General features: G+C 40.8%; 1 protein-coding gene across 3 annotated transcripts in view; it reads left to right on the plus strand.

Annotated features, from left to right (window-relative positions):
- The first annotated feature begins 782 nt into the window (after positions 1-782).
- ARNT2 (aryl hydrocarbon receptor nuclear translocator 2) overlaps positions 783-20,584 on the plus strand; it is a 105,659-nt gene continuing 85,857 nt past the window's right edge. Inside the window, exon 1 of one of the 3 annotated variants that reach the window (XM_042804110.1) lies at positions 783-1,011. In XM_042804110.1, coding sequence (XP_042660044.1) covers positions 981-1,011 — 31 coding nt within the window. In that variant the 5' untranslated portion in view covers positions 783-980. Of the gene's footprint in view, positions 1,012-19,491; positions 19,763-20,584 lie in introns of those variants that run through there. The other 2 variants (XM_042804111.1, XM_032982993.2) reach the window with 2 other exon arrangements.

Here is a 20,584-nt window from a genome sequence, read left to right on the forward strand (position 1 = left end):
CGGGCAGCACCCCAGCCGCTCCCCCCTCAGTTTGGGGGGTGGCGGGCAGCACCCCAGCCGCTCACCCCTCAGTTTGGGGGGTGGCGGGCAGCACCCCAGCCGCTCCCCCCTCAGTTTGGGGGGTGGCGGGCAGCACCCCAACCACCCCCCCTCAGTTTGGGGGGCAGCGGGCAGCACCCCAACCGCTCCCCCCTCAGTTTGGGGGGTGGCGGGCAGCACCCCAGCCGCTCCCCCCTCAGTTTGGGGGGCGGCGGGCAGCACCCCAGCCGCTCCCCCCTCAGTTTGGGGGGCGGCGGGCAGCACCCCAACCACCCCCCCTCAGTTTGGGGGGCGGCGGGCAGCACCCCAGCCGCTCCCCCCTCAGTTTGGGGGGCGGCGGGCAGCACCCCAACCACCCCCCCTCAGTTTGGGGGGCGGCGGGCAGCACCCCAGCCGCTCCCCCCTCAGTTTGGGGGGCGGCGGGCAGCACCCCAACCACCCCCCCTCAGTTTGGGGGGCGGCGGGCAGCACCCCAGCCGCCAGCTCGGGCCTCTACCAGAGACCTCTCCCACAGCGGAGCTGGCGCCCTGTGAGGAGCCGCGCGCCCTGGGGCCGCCGGTTCGAGCCCCCCCGGGGGCAGCTCGTTTCGGAGCGGGGCGAAGGGCGCGGTCCCCCCGGTCCTGGCGGGGCGAGGCGCCGGTGGGTTCCGCCCGGGCGCCGGCGGCCGCGGGCCCAGCGCACATGTGCGGCCGCCCGGCACATGCTCACTGAGCGCGGCGCATGAGCAGACGCGGCGCGGGGGCCATCGGACATCTTGGGCCGCCCCGCACGGAGCGGGGAGCGCCGCCGCCGGGCCCCGGGGCGGGAGTAACCCGCCGCCCCCGCACCTCCCGGCCCGCCCGCCCTGGCGCCGGCTGCCTCTCCCTCCCCCGCCTCCCCCGGGCTGCTCAGAGCATCCCTCCTCCCCTCTTGCATTTGTCTTAATTCTTCTCAGAGACAAGATGGCAACGCCGGCGGCGGTAAACCCTCCCGGTGAGTAGCTGCTGCTGCCGTCGCCCCCTGCGCTGCAGGGAGTCCGTCTCGCCCCATGTGGCCCCGCCGCACAACACGCCCCGTCTCCCCCCGCCGTAGGCACACACCCGCCCCTGGGGACGGTGCGGTCCCCGCAGCCCTGAGGGCGGGCAGCCCCCCCGCCGCTCTCCCCGGCGCCCCCGGGCTCGTCCCCGGGGGCCGCGGGCCGGAGGGGGCGCGAAGTGGCGGCGGGGAGAGCCGGGCCGCCCCGGGCGAGGAGCCGCCCGCCCAGCCGCCCTGGGACCGCGTCGAGCCGGAGAACCGGGAGCCCTTGGCGGGTTTCTCAGGCTGGAGGAGTCCGGCTGCCTCCTCACTCCGGGTTGTTGCCGTTGGGTGTAGGCGCTGCAGAAATGAACAGTTTTGCATAAGCATACGCGATCAAACGGCAGGAAAAAAGAGAGAGGACGTGTTCCCCCCCAGCCGAAGGCGGGCGGGAAGGGTGGCAGGGGGGCAGCGGGCTCCAGCTGCGCTGTACAGACCTGCGTCCACCCTAGGAGTTGGTAGGAATATTGGCTTTTCCTGCCTGTGCATTGGCCAGGTTTATTGTCGGGAAGCAAAACCGGCTTGCGAAGCATTGCTTGGAACCAAACCAGGGTGTTGAAACTGACCGAGGGCACACCTGTGTGTGCAGGGGCTTTGCCATGTGTTTATGTTCTTGCCAAAAGATACAATAAATACTTGCTGTTAATACTGCATTTATTAAGAGAAGAAACTAAGATTTTCTCTTTGTATTTTTCATGAGGGAAGACATTCCCTGATGTTGCCTTAGGTGCCCGTGAGATGCAACATCTGTTTTGTTGAGTGCGTGGTGGAGTAAAATGGGTTTGGATGAAATGCCGTAGTACATATTTTGGAGATGTACTTGGATCAGCTTAGTGTTGGATCAACAAGTATTTGACACTAAAAATAAGTGGGACAACGGATCTTGCACTGGGCTCAATACTAACGAATACTACTTTTATCAAAGGTGGATTCCAGTTTCACTTGTTTTAGTAGGTGATCACATTTTGTCAATTTTTGTAGAGTCAGGTTCAGTTCTGACAATTAAGGGCTTGCTTGAGTAAATGCCAACTAATGTTTAAACGTTGTTCTTTAGATTAAATCCTGCTGCAGTTGGTTGCGTAGTTGTCATCCTGAAAGTAAATATTATGATATAAACAATTAATTTGGTTCAGTAAGTGTCAGTAAAGTAAGCGGGAACAGATCTTTGCCAATCAGATTAAGTTTTAATATCAGAATTCTACATATTAAATGAAAATCAATATTTAATGGAAGGTTATTCAATGAATATTATTTAGCTTCCAGGATACCATGTTGTGCATGATAACAGAGAGTTTCATTGTGTGCACACACAGCTAGAATCAGTGAGACATTTTGCAGACAAAGTAGGATACAAACAGCCTTTTTTGACTTAGGTTTGCCATTATCCTACGTGTTCCTCCAAACTATGCACTGAAGGAACAGTCCTGACCACTTAGAGGTCTTTGATGAATCTGCTGAATTATAGTAGAGCCTGGTGGCCCTTTTGCACCAGCCATTTCAGCTTTCTATTTTCAACTGCCTACAACTGAAGCCACAAAAAGGTGTGGTTGCAGGAGGTACGGTATGCATGTACCACGAGCAGCTTCCAAGCTGGGCTCCACAGTTGTTCTCCCGCGACCACTTTGTGAATTTAGGGAGCATTATGGGTTTATTGAAGAAGGATACAAAAATATGGGGGAAATGAGAGCCAAGTGTGTTGGCTGTGTGCATCTCTGTGCAATTATGTGACACAGTAAAAGTTGACTTGCAGTGTGGTCCTTAAACCCTCTTAAGCACAGATTGCCAGTCCACCGGAAGGATGAGGAAGTATGTTGGTTTCCTGAAGTGAACCAGAACCTGTTTCTGCAGGGCTGAGGTTACAGAGCATCATTCACTTCTCGTCTAGGCAGTTGGAACAGATCTGAGCTGAAAGACAAACTCACTGGCTGTTAATGATCCTCCCACATTTTCTGTGTGTGAGCGTTGCTGTCAGACAAATGTAGCTATGCATGGACGAAGTCAAAATGAGGAGTTTTTGATCTGTGAAGAGGTGAGGAGAAGAGACCTTCGATCTGTAGTGTAGTGCTGTGTTTGCTCTACTATGGACAGCAGAAGATAGAGCTGCATGAAATACCTTGATTTATGCTGTTTTTTTTTTAAAGTCCTAATCTGTTGCTTTTGTTATTTTTTTGTATTAACTGCAGAGCAGTGCAGAGAAACAATCAAAAGCTGTAGTGAGAGGATTTTAATGCTGCTATTTTGTCTTGGGGCCAGATCCTCAGCTGGAGTAATGTGAAAGTAGCCCTATTAGTATTGGTGAAGCTGTGCCACCTTACGCCAGTTGACTTTCTGATCTGCAATGTTAGGGGAGCACAATAGAGATTAACTTGTTAAGCATCTTTAATGATGATTAGAAATTACAATATGATTAAATTTTTATTAAGCAATTGTCTGGGGTTCTAATAACAGTTGATAATTTAGGCAGGAAGTTAACTTGCAGCTACCACAATACAAATACATGTGATTTTAGTCATATTCTACATAGTGGAATGGGGATTAGTGGAGACAGAAAAGCTGGGTGTTCTGTAATTCTGGATGTGAAAGTCTTCCAGTGTGGGGTCTTCTGGTACAGAACCATGCACTACTCTGCACTAGATCTTCTCTCTCATGTTAGATGCAGATTTATCCATTTTCCCACTGATCTTTTTTTAGTGGAGTGTTTGAATTATGAAAGTTCATGGGAGTGGGAGCAGTTTGCAGCCTGTCCTGGCTGGGGATCACGGGAATTGCAGTGTCAGGGACCAAATTGTGATGGGGGTAGGGCTACCTCTGTGGACTTCCTAGGCCGTTTTAGATCTAAACTGATAGTTCTTTTTAGTGAGGGTGTTTGTCCATAGCTGCAACTGGACATCTCACAGACAAAACTGGGGGGCTCTGTGAAGTAGTCTTCTTTCTTCCTGCATGCTCAGCCTTAGGAATGGGATCTGGTTAGAAGTACTTTGTTCGTTTGTCGTAATCTGGATGACTAACTAAAGTGTGAAACACAATACAGGTGTGTGGGAAGCTCATCTGCATTGGCACAAAGCATCAGAGTTAATTTATTTCCTCCTGAAATAAGATTGGCATATTAAATGGGATTCAAGAACAAAAAAATTGTGGAGGTGTAACAAGCATTTCATAAATTACTGCTTGCAGCAAAGTAACTTAGTAGCATGTCTTTTTTAAATGTATATATTTTTGGAATGCAAACTTGTCCATAACTGTTGCTACTTCAGGGTCAAATTTTGCTTAACTTGAGTGCAGTACATGATGTGGTGATTTGTATATTAGCCAAGATGGGATGAAAACATAAAACTCAATGAATTCAACATTTTCTTTTCTTGAGACGTTACTTGGTCTTGGTTGATGAGTTCCAGTCTGGCTCAGTCTGATGGGTCGTCCCAGAATGGCAACTTTCTGCTGTGATCAGGTGATGTGAAATGAACTGGTTGTATCCTGTCAGTTCTTCCTGGTGAGGTATCCCTAGATGGAAGGGCCACGCTGGGTAGTACCCATTCCATATTCCCCAAAGGAATTGGCTTCCTGAAGTTGACAATCTCGCCATTCTTTTCTTTAGCTTTCACGCAGCTTTGAAATTGACGATTTAGAAAAGAAAAATCTACTTCAGTGTTTTAGATTTCAAAATCTTCTATTCAACTCAGAACCCAAAGGTTGTGTTCTGTTGCTACAGTAGAAACAGCTTTGCCCTTCATTACTATGTAGACTGTCCAGTAAACTCCAAAATCAATTTAACAGCATCCTCAGGAATAAATGGAACGTACTAGTGAAGTAGGTTATAATGGGATCTGATGTTTCTGGGAGGCAAAAAAGTACTCTTCTTTCTAAGATAATGTTAAAACAGAGGCCTCAAAAATTGAACACTCACTAGCTAATGGGAGGTTTAAATGGCAGATCTTTTTCTTCTCCTATTTTGATATCTTTCTTACTGCAGAATTGGTCCTTGTTTCAGTCAAACTGTGGTATGAGATGGTAGTGCCTCTTGAATTATTCTTTGATAATGTTTTGTCCATCAGGACCGTGTATCAGACAGTAACTTGCATTGAAGAAATGACATTTTTTGATATTTCTAATATGTAGGGCATACAAAAGATTTCATTTCAGGATATCTCTTCTATCACAGAATATTTATTTAAAATTTGCATATGTAGCTTGTGGTTAGTTCCAAATATTTTTTCAAATACAATAATGTTTTCCCATGCCTCTTAATAAAAATGCAAAACAAAACAGATATTGCTGATTTCTGTAATAGCAGATGGTATCGCTGATTTTTCTTTCCAGTAAGAAAAATTGCTATAGAGATTAGGTAGCAAAGGAAAAAAAAATAGCCTTTTCAAAACAGTCAAGGCAAAATAACACTGTTGATGTAGTGATTATTATTATTAAGAGGACAGAAATGGGACTGTCATTATGAAGATGTATTTGGAGATTATGCTTAAATGGCTTGTGAAGATCAGATGTGTGTGTCGTTTAGCGTAATTTTTTTGGGCTTACTGCTTCATAACTGACAAGTAAGAATGGAAAATGCGTTAATTCAGTGCTACCTGCAGAAAGTACAATGTTATTAAAATTAGCAATAGAAAAGGGAAAGAGGGTTCTTGAGTTTAAGAAATGGGAATTTAGATCTCAGGTCTTGTTGTAGATCTCTGGCAGATCTTCCAGTTTATCTATTGCAGAGTGTCTTTGGGTGGCCAGCAGAATTTAAAGTCAGCTCCAGATGAGCTCTTCCATCTAGCCAGCACTGTGCAGTGCAGAGGCGCTGCCTTAGGTGCAGAAGTGTGCAGGTACCAAGCCAAGCTACATTCTTTTCTTGACTATAAGAGTGTGCTCAGTACAGGTTATGTGGAAAAGAAATCTGCAAAGATAGAGGTGCTCTTTCACCCATTCTGTGAGATAATTTGTGCAAAAAGTTAGATTTGCTGGATGATATAGGCAAAAAATTTGAAATTTCAGAAATCTTGGGTGGGTGCTTGCTGTATAACCGATTGGTACAGTTTACTTCTTGCTAACAGTATTTCCTTTGTTCAGATGTAAAGAGTTTCCTGTCACCCTATCTGTATCAATCATTCTGTCAAATGAGGAGAAGAAGAATTTTGTAAGGCTGCATTTGTACATTGTATTTAGCTTCTGATTTTAATCCAAATAAGATAGATGCATGCTGTTAGCAAAGAAAAACCTTCAAAAATTAATCATTCATCATTTTCCATTGTTTAAAATAAAAATCCAAATTAAAGTTAAGTGATTGAATAAACCCACATGGACCAAATACCCACTTTCTGGCAACTGCAGAAGGAACTACTTTGTCACAAAACGTTACAGGATTTCAGCAAAATCTGGCCTTTAAAGTGCATAAATTACATGGTTTGAAACTTCAGCACCAAACATAGAATGCCAATTTTTTAACAAGAGCTGATTCAAACTTTAGTTTGGATAGTCAAAATTTCAAATGGATCTTGGTTTTATTGTTTACATGAATTAATGGCTGTAGTCATGCAATGGCTAATGAATTAGAAGCTGTTTTCAAGATAAATGTAATTTCCTTTTTTTGTACCCAAAGCACGCTAGTCTTCCTTGGGCAAAGCCATCTGCACAGGGAGAAAGAGAAATCCTTTATTTTGGATACTCTACATCTTGATTAATGTTTTTAAACTTTCTGCTTCCTCTCTTTTTTGTCAGCTTTTATTTCCATTTTGCCTATCTTTAATATTTCTGCCCTACTGTTTCAGTCCTGCTTTCCACTTACATGCCTCTACGTTTCTTACAACTCCTGTAACTGACATATTTTAATTGTGGTGCTGTGCTGAGCCATGTATTGACTTCTCAGTTACCGTTGTTTAAATGTAAATGAATCCTGGAATTGTATTGATGCGACTCCCAAGTCTTTCAATAGCTTATAAATTCAGATTCCATTCTGTAGGTATCATCTGAAGACACCCTTATAGAAAAGTAATTTTTCTGTTATAAGTAGCAACTGTACTGCCTTCCATGTAACCCAGCAGGTACTATAGGGTATAATCAGTTGGCTCAAGCCTCTATTAGCTAACATCTTCCCTAGATGTATATATATTGCTGTTTTGTTCAAGGACAACTCATAACATTAATTTCAAATGTTTAGATTTGAGCTGCTGCAGTTTTTCTCATCTAAATGTCAACTGCATGCAACAAATAGAATAATATAAAATAATTATAATTTTTTCTCTAATCAAGGAAAAGGGATGTTGAATTGTTTAATTACTGGCTTTGCCAGCATGCAGATGGGAAGGCTTTTCAGGTAAGTTGCTCATACAAAATGCCTGAAATGGATAGTAATTAACAACTGGCTCTTCATTGGTATGTTAATTACACTGCCATTTGTCCTGGTGCCTGTCCTTGTTTAAATGTTCAGTTACACTGAATTGAAGCGTTCACTTCCTGGCAAACACAGAATGTATCAGAACAGTTTGACTCTCAGATATATGCAAATATTTTATGGGAAGAGGCATGCCAGTAAATCACTGAGCTGCAAAGAACAAAAACACTGCATATTTGTATTCCTCAGAGGTAAAAGCAAAACCTGTTTATGTGGAATATACAGGCCTGATTTTGAAAAATGGTCTCCAGTACTTTCCCAGTAATAATCCAGAACACAATTTCATGCAAGTAAATAATTTTAGGCACTTGTTACTGCTGACTCTTTCTGTTAGTAAAGGTAGGTGGGCATCTGGGTGCTGTTAAATGTCCTTGCAACGCAAGTATTTTTAAAACTGTGTTGCCTATAATATCTGGATAGAAAATAAAACTGCACTATAAATGCTTTTAAAACTTGGGATAAAAGTGTTTATTTTGATTGCAAGGAGAAAGTAACTTCTTATAGCTAGATCATGTCAGTAGTCTCAGATCTTACTTAACTTGCAGTTTAATTCGTTTGAGACTGCAGATTGTCTTGTTATTGGGGTGGTGCTTTGCAGAGTGCATCCCCAATCTCCAGGTACTAATGCAGTAAGAAAGAACAGACTGTGTCTGTATATACTTATTACTGTTTAACTGAATGTAATTCTGTAATGTCCTGAGGAGGGTCAGACTGGCAAAGCTATGTGGCTGACCAACATCTCAGTATGAGGTTAGTATTTTAATTTGCTAAGTTTATGCCACATGGAAAGTGGTTAATCTGCACAATGCACAGTGACCCTCAACATGTGGCAGAAGTAAAATCCTGAAATTAGGTGCTGATTGTAACAGTAGCTGTGGGAAGTGGACTGTAGTCATAAAATTAGCTATAAAATGGCACTAGCTACTGTGTGTCACTGCCCTCTGAGTCATGTTTGATTTGTTTATTGACAAAAAATTTTATTGCTGTTGGTACTGCAGAGCCAACATGGCCATGGATGAGCTGGATTTCCATTGTTTCGCATCCAACAGGCAAAGTTGCTAGTTCGAGTCCAACTTTTAAGACTTAAAGTTCTGTTAGCTGGAAAAGCTTGACTTGAAATGCTAAATTCTTGTGTTCCCAACCACTGAGAGGCAGCTCATTTAACAACAGTCTGTGGAGGTTGGCCCTGAGAGAGAGTTTGGGAAGATAGAGGTCAGTCTGATGACTGTTCCTGTGATTCATGTTCATGTCATAGTATGTGGAGACACAAATGGTTTCCTCAGATTTTTTTCTTTTTTTTTTTTTTATTTAAGCATCTCTAAGAAATTGCCTGGCCTTCGGTATATAGCTCTGTCACCCTGAAGATGCTCTGCACTTTCTGTAGTGAGTAGTGTAGTTCAACCAGTAGAAAACAAGGCTGTATAGTGAAAACACCCCTTTATTTTTGTGAGATTATCAGTGGCCTTAGGAATACAATGGTGAATTACTGGAGTTATGTAAAGGTTTCAGTGTTTCTGGGATAAATGTTCCACTGGTAATTTATTTTGTTGATGTTTTCATGTAAAACAGACAATTTTTCTGGTTTATGTAAAAGAAAGAAAAAAAAGTTTAATTTGATGTACAATTGGGTTTGTGGGAACAGGAATTGCATCTTAGCTGCATTGTATTTTTGCTTACCAGTGAAGGTTTGAAGTATGCATTTCCATTGTTGAAATTAAAGTAAATGAGCCATCACTGAGGAAAATACAGGAGCATTTTCAAACTCTCTGATGAGGACTGGAAAATAAGAACGCTTTCTTAACGCATGGACGCATTCAAAAGGTGGACTGAAGTTCTAATAATTATTTGTTAGCTCCTTTCTTGTAGACATCTTATCAGGCCGGAATTTCTGTGAAAATAACTTCGGGGGTATTCAGCCCTTCCTTGCGTGGAAAGCCTGGCCGAGGTGGAAGAGGCACTGGTGGGGCCGCGGGGCCTCCTGCCCGCCGGGCTCCTGGAGGCACCATCCATGGTGCTGAAAGGGCCCCGGGGCCTCCGCTCCACCGCGCTGCACGACAGCCCTGCGCTGGGCGAGGGGCTCGTGGGAGTGGGTGTGAGCTGCATCCCTGAGCGAGAGCCGTTAGCAGTTGAGGGGTTGAGGACGTGTTCTGTTCACATGGCTCTCTCATCATGGTAGTGATGTCCAGCAGAGAGGACAGTGGACTGTTGGAATGAAGAATGTCTTAAATGAGCGTAACAGTCTTCCCCAAATGCCACGTGTTGAGGCCCGCAGAATTCATATTTCACAGTTCCTCCACAAGCCCGTAAAAATGTGTCATGTCTCTAGATTCTCTGCCAGCAGCTCTCTCCATCTATGAGTTAAGGTTGTTCCAAGTGAAACTGCTGAAGCTGTTTCTCTTTGTTACATAGGTGGGGCTGGACTGGATTCTCGCTAAGAAAAAAACGCTAGATCAGACTTGTGCTACATGGAACTCCTATCCAAAAATAGCTCATCATAGACAGTTTAGAATAAAGTATAAACTTTACATTCTGGATACTTACAGAATAAGACAGCAATAATTTTCTTCCTTCTCTGTTGTTGATAGGCATTGTGAAGTACTTAGTTTTATACGAGTCTTTGGGCTTTCTTGTAGTTTATTCAAGCTTGAGACTTGGTTCTTGAATGATCATAGCTGTTGGTTTTATTTCTTCTAAATTAAACCAAACATATCTGGACTTGCTGTACTCTGATGTCTTCCTGATACAAGAGATGAACTTGTGTCTTTCTGAGATGTAATAGTCTTGTGGTTAAATATATCTTGATACTTTTTCACTCTTCAATCAAGCTAACATCATACGTTTCTAAATTGGTTCCTGACTCAAGATTTAATCTAATTTTTTATTAGATAAAAATTAAAAAATTGTCCTCTGTCTGCTTCTTAAGCCCTTTGGTTCTGGACTGTAAGTGGGACTGAGGCTTATGATGGTTTCTAACTATGTAGTGGAAGCTGTCAGTCTGAATAACTTTTGCTCTCCAGAGTTTTCCCTTTTGTTACTTGTGTTTCTCTCTCCAGGTTCCATGCATCTTTTAAAAAAGGAGGTCAGGTAAATATGTAAGTAATGTTTGAGATTAGGCAGCTGTAGAATGGTACTGTAGAATGGTACAATAGCTGAATTAAAATATGGGTGGTTTTACTTATTGGCATTTTGGTTGAGTAGAATCAGTTGGAGATGTGTGAGTGGGTGGAAAGAACATTAACATGAAGTTCATGCTGAATTATGTTTTGCTTGAGGAAAACTATTCATTAGTCTCATAGCTGGCACATGCCTTTTTATTCCTTCTCTAAAGTAGTATCTGACTACTTTGATGAAAAGGTTGATGTGACATTAAGGAATTGGTTCTGCCTCATCTACTGATGATGTGCAAAAGCCTTTCTGCCCTTGGCAGAACTGAATAAGACATAGGCAGCATGCCAGTCCTCACTTTTCTCTAGCAAGGGCATACATGTGGTAAATGTTTCAGGGTGCTCAGAGTCATGGCTCCATCTCTTAGAGTGTTATGTCTGGAGGTTACTGTTGTATCTGACTTCAGCTCCAGAGCTCATTGTGCCTCCACCTAAACCCCTTTGTTCATGTTGTGTTTTCAGGATGGTCTTAGGGACAGAATGTTCTTTCATCATTGCTAAATTTAAAATGACTGTGGTAATTATGAGTAAGAATTTCAGAGACCAATAAATTCTCACTGTGCAGGAAAATTCTTGGCTGCTACAAGCTGCCTGCATTTTTCACTTCTATTGCTGGCTGGCTATCTCATGTCTGAGAACTGACCAGGGAGCAAAGACGGTTTTGTGGTACATCCACTGGACAGGGTTCAAATTTATTACAGACTTCCTACTTAACCTCTGACAAGTAAGATGCCCATATCACAGTTAAGTCATCTGATTTTTGTTTACATTTCTCTTACCTCCAGTTTGTATGTCCTGTTTATAAGACTCTATATTCTGGGATGCTTTTTTTGTATGCATCTTACAAAATGATATATCTGTAAGAGAGTGTGGAGTGCCTATCCTGGAGCAAGCAGAGAATATTTTTTTTCATTGCGATGTACTAATAGATAATGTTTTAATAACAGACTTCTATTACAACCACATTTATGTTGGATTAGCACAGATTTTTTTTTCTCCCTTTGGGAAGAAGAGGAGATAAAAAAGCAGAATATACTGCTTCTTTCTCCTTGGAAACAGAAGGTATTACTTACTCCAGGCATGTGAATAACCATTAATTTGTATTTTCTTTATACAGTAGGTATGATGTTAGGGTAATGTGCTTTTTAAGTGTCTTGGCAAAGTACACACATGAACATAGATGGATAGCTATTTCAGTGCCGAACTACCAACGATCCACCTAGCTTTAAACTCTTAATATAGGCTTTACAACTTACTTATTGATATCTTGACTTATGGTTGCTTTTGTCACTTAATTTGCCTTTGAAAACACATTAGTTTGTTCTCAGTGAGTTACAGTTTGAATTAAGAGTGAAACCAAAATATTCATTGATTCATACACAAAATAAAAGATGCGAAACATACAGTTTCTCAGAGTGAAAATTATGAGATAGTTTTCAAGTGTTATATATTTGGAGTTGAATTTAAAAAGTACGAAAATGCATTATAAGGGGGTATTTTGTTAGTACGTTAACACAAACTGGTCTTTAAATCAAGCCAATGAGCTGTCACTGGAAGTAAATACATTTTCAGAAATCAAATCATGATTATTTCTAGTGTTGAAATGTAATGATAAAGTATTTGTAGTGATTCTTGGTAAGTTCATTTTGCTGCCACGAGTTGTTTGCTTTGTTGCGTAGTGTCCCTGTAGTAGCTGGAACCTGATCGTGAAGTTTGGCATTCAGACTAATTTTATATGTCCTTTGTACTTGTATGTGCTGCTCTTCAGTCAGCAAATATCAAAGCAAAAAGCTTAGTTTGGTCAATATTTACAGACAAATACTCAGCTTGTTTTTTGACAAACATCCAGTTTGTTTATAGGGAGGTTTTTTTCAGTATCATTCTTCACTTCTGTATTTGATGTATCCACAGAACTGTCTGTGTGCTTTTGGGAACAAGCAGCTTGTAATGGATGTCGACTCATGTTTAATATGAATGTGGGGACATGGAAGAATAATGTTGTTACATGTTTTAATTTGTTTAGTAGTTCACTGGTGGAATATCCAGTGAAATCTTGTATTTTGTAATTCTGAAAAAGCAGTAAGAGCATGGCCATTATAGCTGATCACTTCTTGAAAGTCTAGCAGAGCTTACCTGGAAACATAATTTTCTCTCTTATTTTAGAATTGGTAATTTTAAAAAGCAAAGTATGAGATTCAGTATTACAAAATGTTTCAGGAAATAGCTCTGTGAAGAAGTTAAGCAGAAAAAATTGTACCAAAATTCATGACAAATTCTTGAGTGTGTAGTAAACCGAAAGTACCATTAAGGAATCTTCTGTAGCAGAGCATAACAGTATTTTGTATTTACTATATGCCTATGAAGGTTTCCCTTATGCCATAATGCTGGGGTGTTCTATTTGGAGCATTTATGGGAATGAAATATTCTAGAAAATAATGCAAAAAATGAAAATGCAGCTACCTTTGAACTTCCAAAAGCCTGTGGGATTTTGTTATTTTTTTTATTATTTGCAGACATGAAATGTATAACATGTGAAATTACCTAAAAGTCAGAATGTTCTAAAAAGCGCAATTAATGATCCTGGTGGAGTGAAAGGTAGAAAAATCACCAAGTCCTTTATTTGTAATTTTTTTTTGCTTGCAGAAAAATTCAGGTTTTGGGAAACTCATCTTCAAAGATGAGGGTGGCTGCTAATATGGGTTGGTGTGTCAGAGCAGTTAAGACTTCAGGAGGTTAAACTGAACACATCCAGATCTCTGATAGGTGCTAGCTGAAAGTTGTGGGATGGCTGGTGTACTCTTTTCAGGTGGCTTTTGAAGGTCCAGTTCTATTTGAATCTGGAATTTTCTTATCCACAGCCCTTTTCCATGGTCTGAATGCTGGACTATAGTGCTTCATAAACTGGGCCTGGAGTTTGGAAAAATAATGGAGTAATAGATTACACAAACAGTCTATTTCCTTTTACATCTCATTTGAGTCATATAAAGTTTTTGATCCTTGATGCTGCTATGGGAAAGTGAGGTTAGCTGTTTTCTTCCATCTATAGAGAAAAAAAATATGAAAGAAATGTTAATCAGAAAATCTCCTTTGACTTACTGGAAGTTCAGTAAGGGATAAATGCACTGAATATTTAATATGCAAAGCTCAGGCTGGGTTTTCAAAATGGAGTTAAATGTGCTTTTTTCCCATGCAAATTTTAGATAGAGAACATTTCATTAGAAATTGTGAGGAAAGGGAGAAGTACTAAACCGCACCCTATTTTTAGAACATATTTTGTGATGCATAGTGATATTCTTTTTAGGGTGTTTCACATAAATAATCTTATTCTTAGTAGTAAATTGGATGTGGAAACACCTGAAAGGCCAATTAATTATCATAACATCAAATAAGCATCATTTGCTTGTTGATCAAGCAGAACTGAAGTCATTAGTGCTATCAATAAAATACTGTTTAATGAAAACAATAGCATTCTGATTATCCAACAGTGCCCAAGGACACTGTAAATATACCGATAATTAAGTATTTGGTAATGCAAGTTGCTGTTCTGAATGAAATTTAGAATTAATATACCCTTCTGAGGCACACTCAAAAAAAAAATCTTTGTAATAAATAATAAAGGCATTTGAAGGACATGAGTAATTTTCAATGAATAATTTAGATCCAATTGGTCTGAATTTTACATCTTTGTAGTTCGACTGTGTTGTTCCTGAGCTTTCTGCAGCTGGTGGGGAGTAGATGTCTCCATATGTGTGGGTGCATCACAAAGGCCTCGGGTCTTTGACCCCAGGTTGGTCAGTGGCAGCTTGTGGGCCACTACCACAGCAGTAGTGGTTGGTTTAGTCTGATGTAGTTTGACAGTCACTACTTCCACAGAAATAGTATGTGCAGATCTTCCAGGGTCTTCCTTACCAACCCCTCCATGACTTGGCTCAGTAAGATGGCTACCAGACATGTTTTCTCCTGGTGACTGACCCATGCTGTATTGTGGTAGGTAGGTCAGGTGCAAGATACCACTTCTGTCTCAGTCTGGCTCCTTGTATTTTCAAATTTTTAAATATAGGATAACTTACAAATACTTGCACCTGTGAACGTAGACAATTCTTACTGTGCTTGTCCACCTCAATGAAAATAAATGTATTATAAGTATTTATGTGAAACAATTATAGGACGGGACCAGGAATTAATACATTCACACCAACATCTCTGCTCATTATTTCAGAAATACCTTGTCAAAGTTCTTGCAACTTGAATCAAAAGTTGTAGTCATAAATACTGCCTTGCACGTTCTTGAAATCTGATAGCTGACTATTACAGTTAACAGAAAATATGGACAAGAATCAAGTGATGTTGGCTCTCAAGTCACAGAAAGTGACTTTCATGTTAATTCTGTTCATTTCTGGATAGAGAGGAAAGGTAAAATAGTCAAGAGAAGGCTTTGGTTTCATAGGAAAGTTAGGCTACTCCTGATCTGCATTTGGTTAAGATCAATTTTGGTCAATGTTGTAGGCAGATTTATTACCCATTACCTTTATTTCATTGAATATTTACAGCTATTTAGTATGTTTTATGTAGACGATAGGAGTTTAGAGCCCTGTCATCTTGTTCCGATCTAAACTCTGGAAAACCACAGTATTGATCTCAGTGGGGTTTTTCTTGTGTATTTTAATAGCAGTTTCAAAACAATTTCTGCAAATTGACAGTTGAATTTGTACATGAACAAAATAGATTTGTGATCAAGCACCGATACTTGCTTGAAATCTAAACCAGCTTCTGTGGCTGGAAAAAAATTCCTAGATAGACAGTAAAAAGCCAGACTTCTTGATAGAAGATAATAGAAATATTAGTTTAAAATAAATAATTTGAAGATGAATGAACAAAAATGAAGTCTCAAATGATGACATAGTAACAGCTTAATAGTTTATCTGCACTCATTGGTATTATTTAGTTATCATAAAACAATTGAGTAGGAATTTATGAAAGGACATTAACTTGTAAACATCTTTTGAAAATTATCTCATAGAACAGGGAAATGAGACAGGATGAGGAATTAGGGGAAGAACAAATAGTGATGATATAAAACTAGTAATTTGTGATCTAGAGCAAGGGCTTACTATGGAAATGCTTGATTTGATTGTTAATGAAATGAATTAATAGTGGCAGTTGACTAATTTCTTACCTTTGTAGAAGAAGCATGCTTGAGAAATGTAGTGTTCTCTGCTCCTGATGAAAAACTGGCTGTCCTGTCCCAGAAGAAAGATTTTTCAAGCCCAGTGTGCCTTTTCCAGCACCGGCCAAAAACAGGTGCTTGAAAGAGTATAAAATCAGAGCAAGCATGTATGGTGTTTCCCCTGGGTACCCTTCAGCTATGTGTGACTCAGAGGCTTCTTGAGCCAGGCATGACATTTGTATTTTGTAGCACTCAGTGGGGTTTTTTTCCACAATTTTGAACAGGTTCTACTAAAACCCATATAAACTTCTAGCATCCAGAGCTTCCCATTGCAGGGAGTTTGGGGCATCCAGAGATAGTTATGACCAGTCAGGAAGGCTTGCCAAAAGTAGTAAGGGTGCGGGAACATAGAAAAGGGGCAAGTTGTGGGACAATTTGATGGTAGCTGAAACAGTTTCATGTTGCACTTGAGGAGTGAACGGGCTTGGGGTGGCTCCCAAGAGGGAACAAGCAACGCAGTGGGAGAAGGAATCTAGGTTTAGCTGTTCTGTTTTACACAGGTAGTCGTGAGGACATCCAGTAAGGGACATGACGTTGAGCAAGTCAGGAAAGGTGGAATGGATGGATGAGAGAGTTTTTCTTTCTGTGTAGACAGAAGTCCAGTCTCAGCAAGTCTTAGCAATGAAGAGGTAGATGCGACAGACCTTGGCCATAATTGGAGTCACAGTAAAGCTGATGTTACAGTCATGGGTCGTATTTTATCTTGCACTAGAACAAATTGAGAGTTACCCAGTTGGCTCTTTGCTCTTCTACTGAGCAACACATTTTACCCCAAGCCCTTTTAACAATTAGTGATAATCTTGTGGGGCAGGGCCACATGCAGGTGTTTTACCTAATTCAGTATTCTTGTGCCTGGCTTTAGTGTATCTTTAGCTAGTCTTGCAGCTTCCACTTTACCTCCTGGTGTTTTACTGGGTGAATTACAGCAAGTGTGCTGATTTAAAATGGGAAAAAAAATGTCCTGTACATGAATTTCTAATTGAATGCCAACCAAAATGAGCTAAATGAAACAGACTTGTTAAATGAAGAGTTAATGGACTGAGCGTGATCTGTCTCTGAGAAACTTGAAGGAAAGTCATTACACTTTATTATTTTTTCATCATGTTTGTTTGCCTAGGCTGGGTGTGTGCTTGTACAGTTTTTGTGAGTTCATTAATGGGTTAGCTTTGGCCACTTCTGCATAACAGAACAGTCATATACATTATTTGCTAGTTCTGATGCTAAGTAAAAATTATGGAAAATATCTTTGAATGTTACCTTCTGTTTCTTGCACACAACTTATAATTATGCAGTTATTTTTGTCAAATACAAAATGTCAGAGGAGGAGGTAGGATCACCATTCATTTCAAATGGAAATGATGCATAATTTGGGGAGCCTATTTTTTTTGTAATTTATTTAGTACTTTTGCCACGTGTCACTAATATCAGATGAAATAATATCAATAAAACCAGGGCAAATTAAGGCAGAAAACAGTTCAGTGAAGAATCATGTTGTATCACTGCATGATCATGTATATAATGGCCTAAGACCAGGTAGAGTCACATTCAGACAGCATAAATGATCCTGCTGCTGTTGACTGCAGTTTCTCTGTGACCCTTCATGTAAAGTAAGGACTTGCTTCTTTTCTTTCAATGAAGGTTTCATTAGTCCTGAAACAGCCTTTCAAAGCCAGATTTTCATCTTCTCTGCAACTGGCCTTTTACAGTAGCTGCCCTACTTCCCTGCCCAATTTACATGTGCACTTTCCCCACTTACATGAGAGGCTTGCCAAGTGTTCGAGGATCAGATTGTGTTTTCAATGCAAGGCTAGTCCAGGTCCTTGGATTTGCTTCTAATCCATGTTTTTGTTCACTTGCAGACTTCAGATGTCAGAAGTGCTTTTCTTCTAATGTGTCTGTCCATTGTAATCATGTTATTCTGCTTGAGTTAAAGCTCCCACTTCTGCAGTGAGAAAGATTTATCAAATTTTAGAAGCAGACCAGGTGCTTAGGTTCATTCTGCATTACAGATACAAGCCTTGTTTGAATTCTGAGGGGGTTTATTATTTTCCAAGACTAGAGACACATTTTGAGAACAAGAGCCATTAAGGCCTCTTTTTTAATCTTTCCTCCTTATTCTGTATTCCAACAATCTCTTTTTATTGAGGGCAATGGTCATATTTTGGCAGGACTTATCAGCAGTTGGATATATTGGCATATTGGAGGGCGTGCAAGATATAGTTCATCTAAGACAAATGTTGAATAGGTCAAGAAGAGATAACAAGGAATTATGAATGAGAAGTGGAAAAATAGCCAAGGAAAAATGCATAAGCATACATGAGAAAGTGAATTGGTACCATGTTGCTTCTCAGGAAGATAGGAAGAATGAAGAAGCAGTTACCCTTTCCCTTCTTCCTAACCTGACCTTAGGTAGTAATGTGCATCTTCTGCCTGTGCTTCAAGTTGAATTTTGTAGTCTGTAACAATCTCTGCAGTAGGTATAGAGGTGTGACTTCAGGTCTTTGTCTGGATCATGCTAAAGGCCATTCTCTGCTTATTCAGTTGTATATGGGTTGTTGGTCTTTCAGGCAGAGAAGGCATAGGCACTGAGCATGAATGTGGTCTGCATCCTTTCCTTATGCCCTGACCACAGAGTAGATCTGAATGAATGGAATTACCAGACATGACAGGAATGAACAAGGTGATTAGCCTGAAATTTGGGAATAAAAATAAGAAGTATTTTTGTCAAAGTAGCATTTAAAATCACTTAGGAGTACTGTATGAAATAAGTTTTGGTGTTCCAAATCATAAGATTGATGTTTCCACAGCTGGGTTTTTGGGCACCATGTGTTCTGCACGCCTAATTTTGGATACTTCAGAGGACCTCAATTTTCAGTGTCAGCTGCTCATCCTGCAGGGATCTATCTCACATTGTCCCTCAAACTGAGCACTTAAAGCAAGAATTCCCCTAAAGCAGACCAAAACTCTCTTTGTCAAGGTCTGCTTCTAATTCTGTGTCTACATCCTGCTTTCTTTTGCACATCCCCATGGTGGTGGTGAACTGCAGGGCATGCAAAAACATAGGGTTTGTACTGAGATTCCAGGACTCCACAGATGGGTTGTGTGGACACAACAGTGAAGTGTGGAGGCACTGTAAAGGGTTTCACCTCTTTGGCTTCAAAACCTGCTCTACCAATCTACTGAGGATATATATGGTAGATGTATCTTAGATTTGTTGCACTGCACTAACTTTGGCATCTCCTTCAGAGTCACAGCAGAAAAGGCAGTGAGCAAGTTAACTGTATTTGGCCTCTAGTCCACCAGCTGAGCCGCTCTCCTAAATGGTTGGTCACTGCCTCTGCTGAACAGCCAGTCCCCCCAAATGATCAGCTTAATTGCATCATCTCTCCCCCCCTCATGTATGCTTTAACATTCACCTGTGATGCAGATGGATGATAAAGCTCTGATTTTAATTTTAAGAAAGGGAGTGTTTCTGTAGTAACTACTCCCCATATGCCCTAATTTTTCTTCAAGATTATGAGGGGACTCCCCCCAGCCCAAAGTACAGGGCATTGTTGTGGAGATGAAATTTTTTAATTAAGTAGAATTTACATATTATTCATAAAAGCCCTCCCTATCTTAGTAGCTGTTTCCAGAACCTAAATGGTTAAAGTAGAAAATGTTAGTAATTTTGCTGCAAATAAATTGATCAGTATGCAAGACGGTTGTCACCGGCTGAATCATGGTCCACAGTTAAGGTAAACAGATCTGTGATGACATTTTCTGAGCAGAATACCAATGCTGCTACATTTCTTCCCAGAGGTTTCTGACACTTCTTATATGCGGATAAAATTTCTCTCCAAGAAGGTTTTGTTCACAGGAAAGAAATAGCATCTTCGTAAGTCTTCCTTAAAGGTGGGATTTATTATATTTTGTGATTTATTTGTTATCGTAATTCTGTTAAGAGCATGGAAAGGAATGTTTTTGCTTTTCTGCATATCCTCTCTGTACAGTAGATCTTTCTGATGTGGAGTCTATTTAAAGTATTTGGCAATGGAATGCAAGTAAAACAGTATTAACAGAGTTATCAGGAACAATGAAAATGTTTTATTTTTTATACTTTCTGAGAGTGGGCTCTGTTTTATAATCTGTGTAGTTAACATGTAAAAGCAATGAATATACAGCTAGATTTTTAGCATAGGTGTTTCTGAGAAATATTTTTGGCTACATGATGGCTTCATATTTTAAAGTAAGAGATACGATTTAGTTTATTCTTAAATGTCTATGTGCTAGTCAGAAAATCCTCTTTGCAATTGACTGCAATCGAAACCTTTTTGCCGAGACACATCTAACTCCCATCTGACTTTAGGGAATGGAAAAATACAGTTTCCAAAGAAGTTTTTGAAATCTGCTTTTTTGGAACATGTAAAATCTCTGTGTACAATGTTGTTCATGGGAGAGAGGGCACGTTTGTAATTCTGTATTTAGCCTTTGATCTACATTTTCTTGGAGGTGATTGACATCTCAGTCATTCTATGGATTAGCAGTTGGAAATCTGTCACATTTGTATTGATGAAAGTAGAATCTTGTTTGTTTAATCAGCTGCTGGTATCTGACTTTAATCCTGTTTATTACAGTAGATACTGAAGGATAAAAGAGCCCTGTGGAGAGCATGCTCAGTGGTACCTGACATGTAATATCAAACCTGGAACTGATCGTTAAAGTTAATGTCGGGGA

This window comes from Tyto alba, unplaced genomic scaffold (assembly GCF_018691265.1).
Source record: "Tyto alba isolate M040663 unplaced genomic scaffold, T.alba_DEE_v4.0 Super-Scaffold_41, whole genome shotgun sequence".
NCBI classification, from domain to species: Eukaryota; Metazoa; Chordata; class Aves; order Strigiformes; family Tytonidae; genus Tyto; species Tyto alba.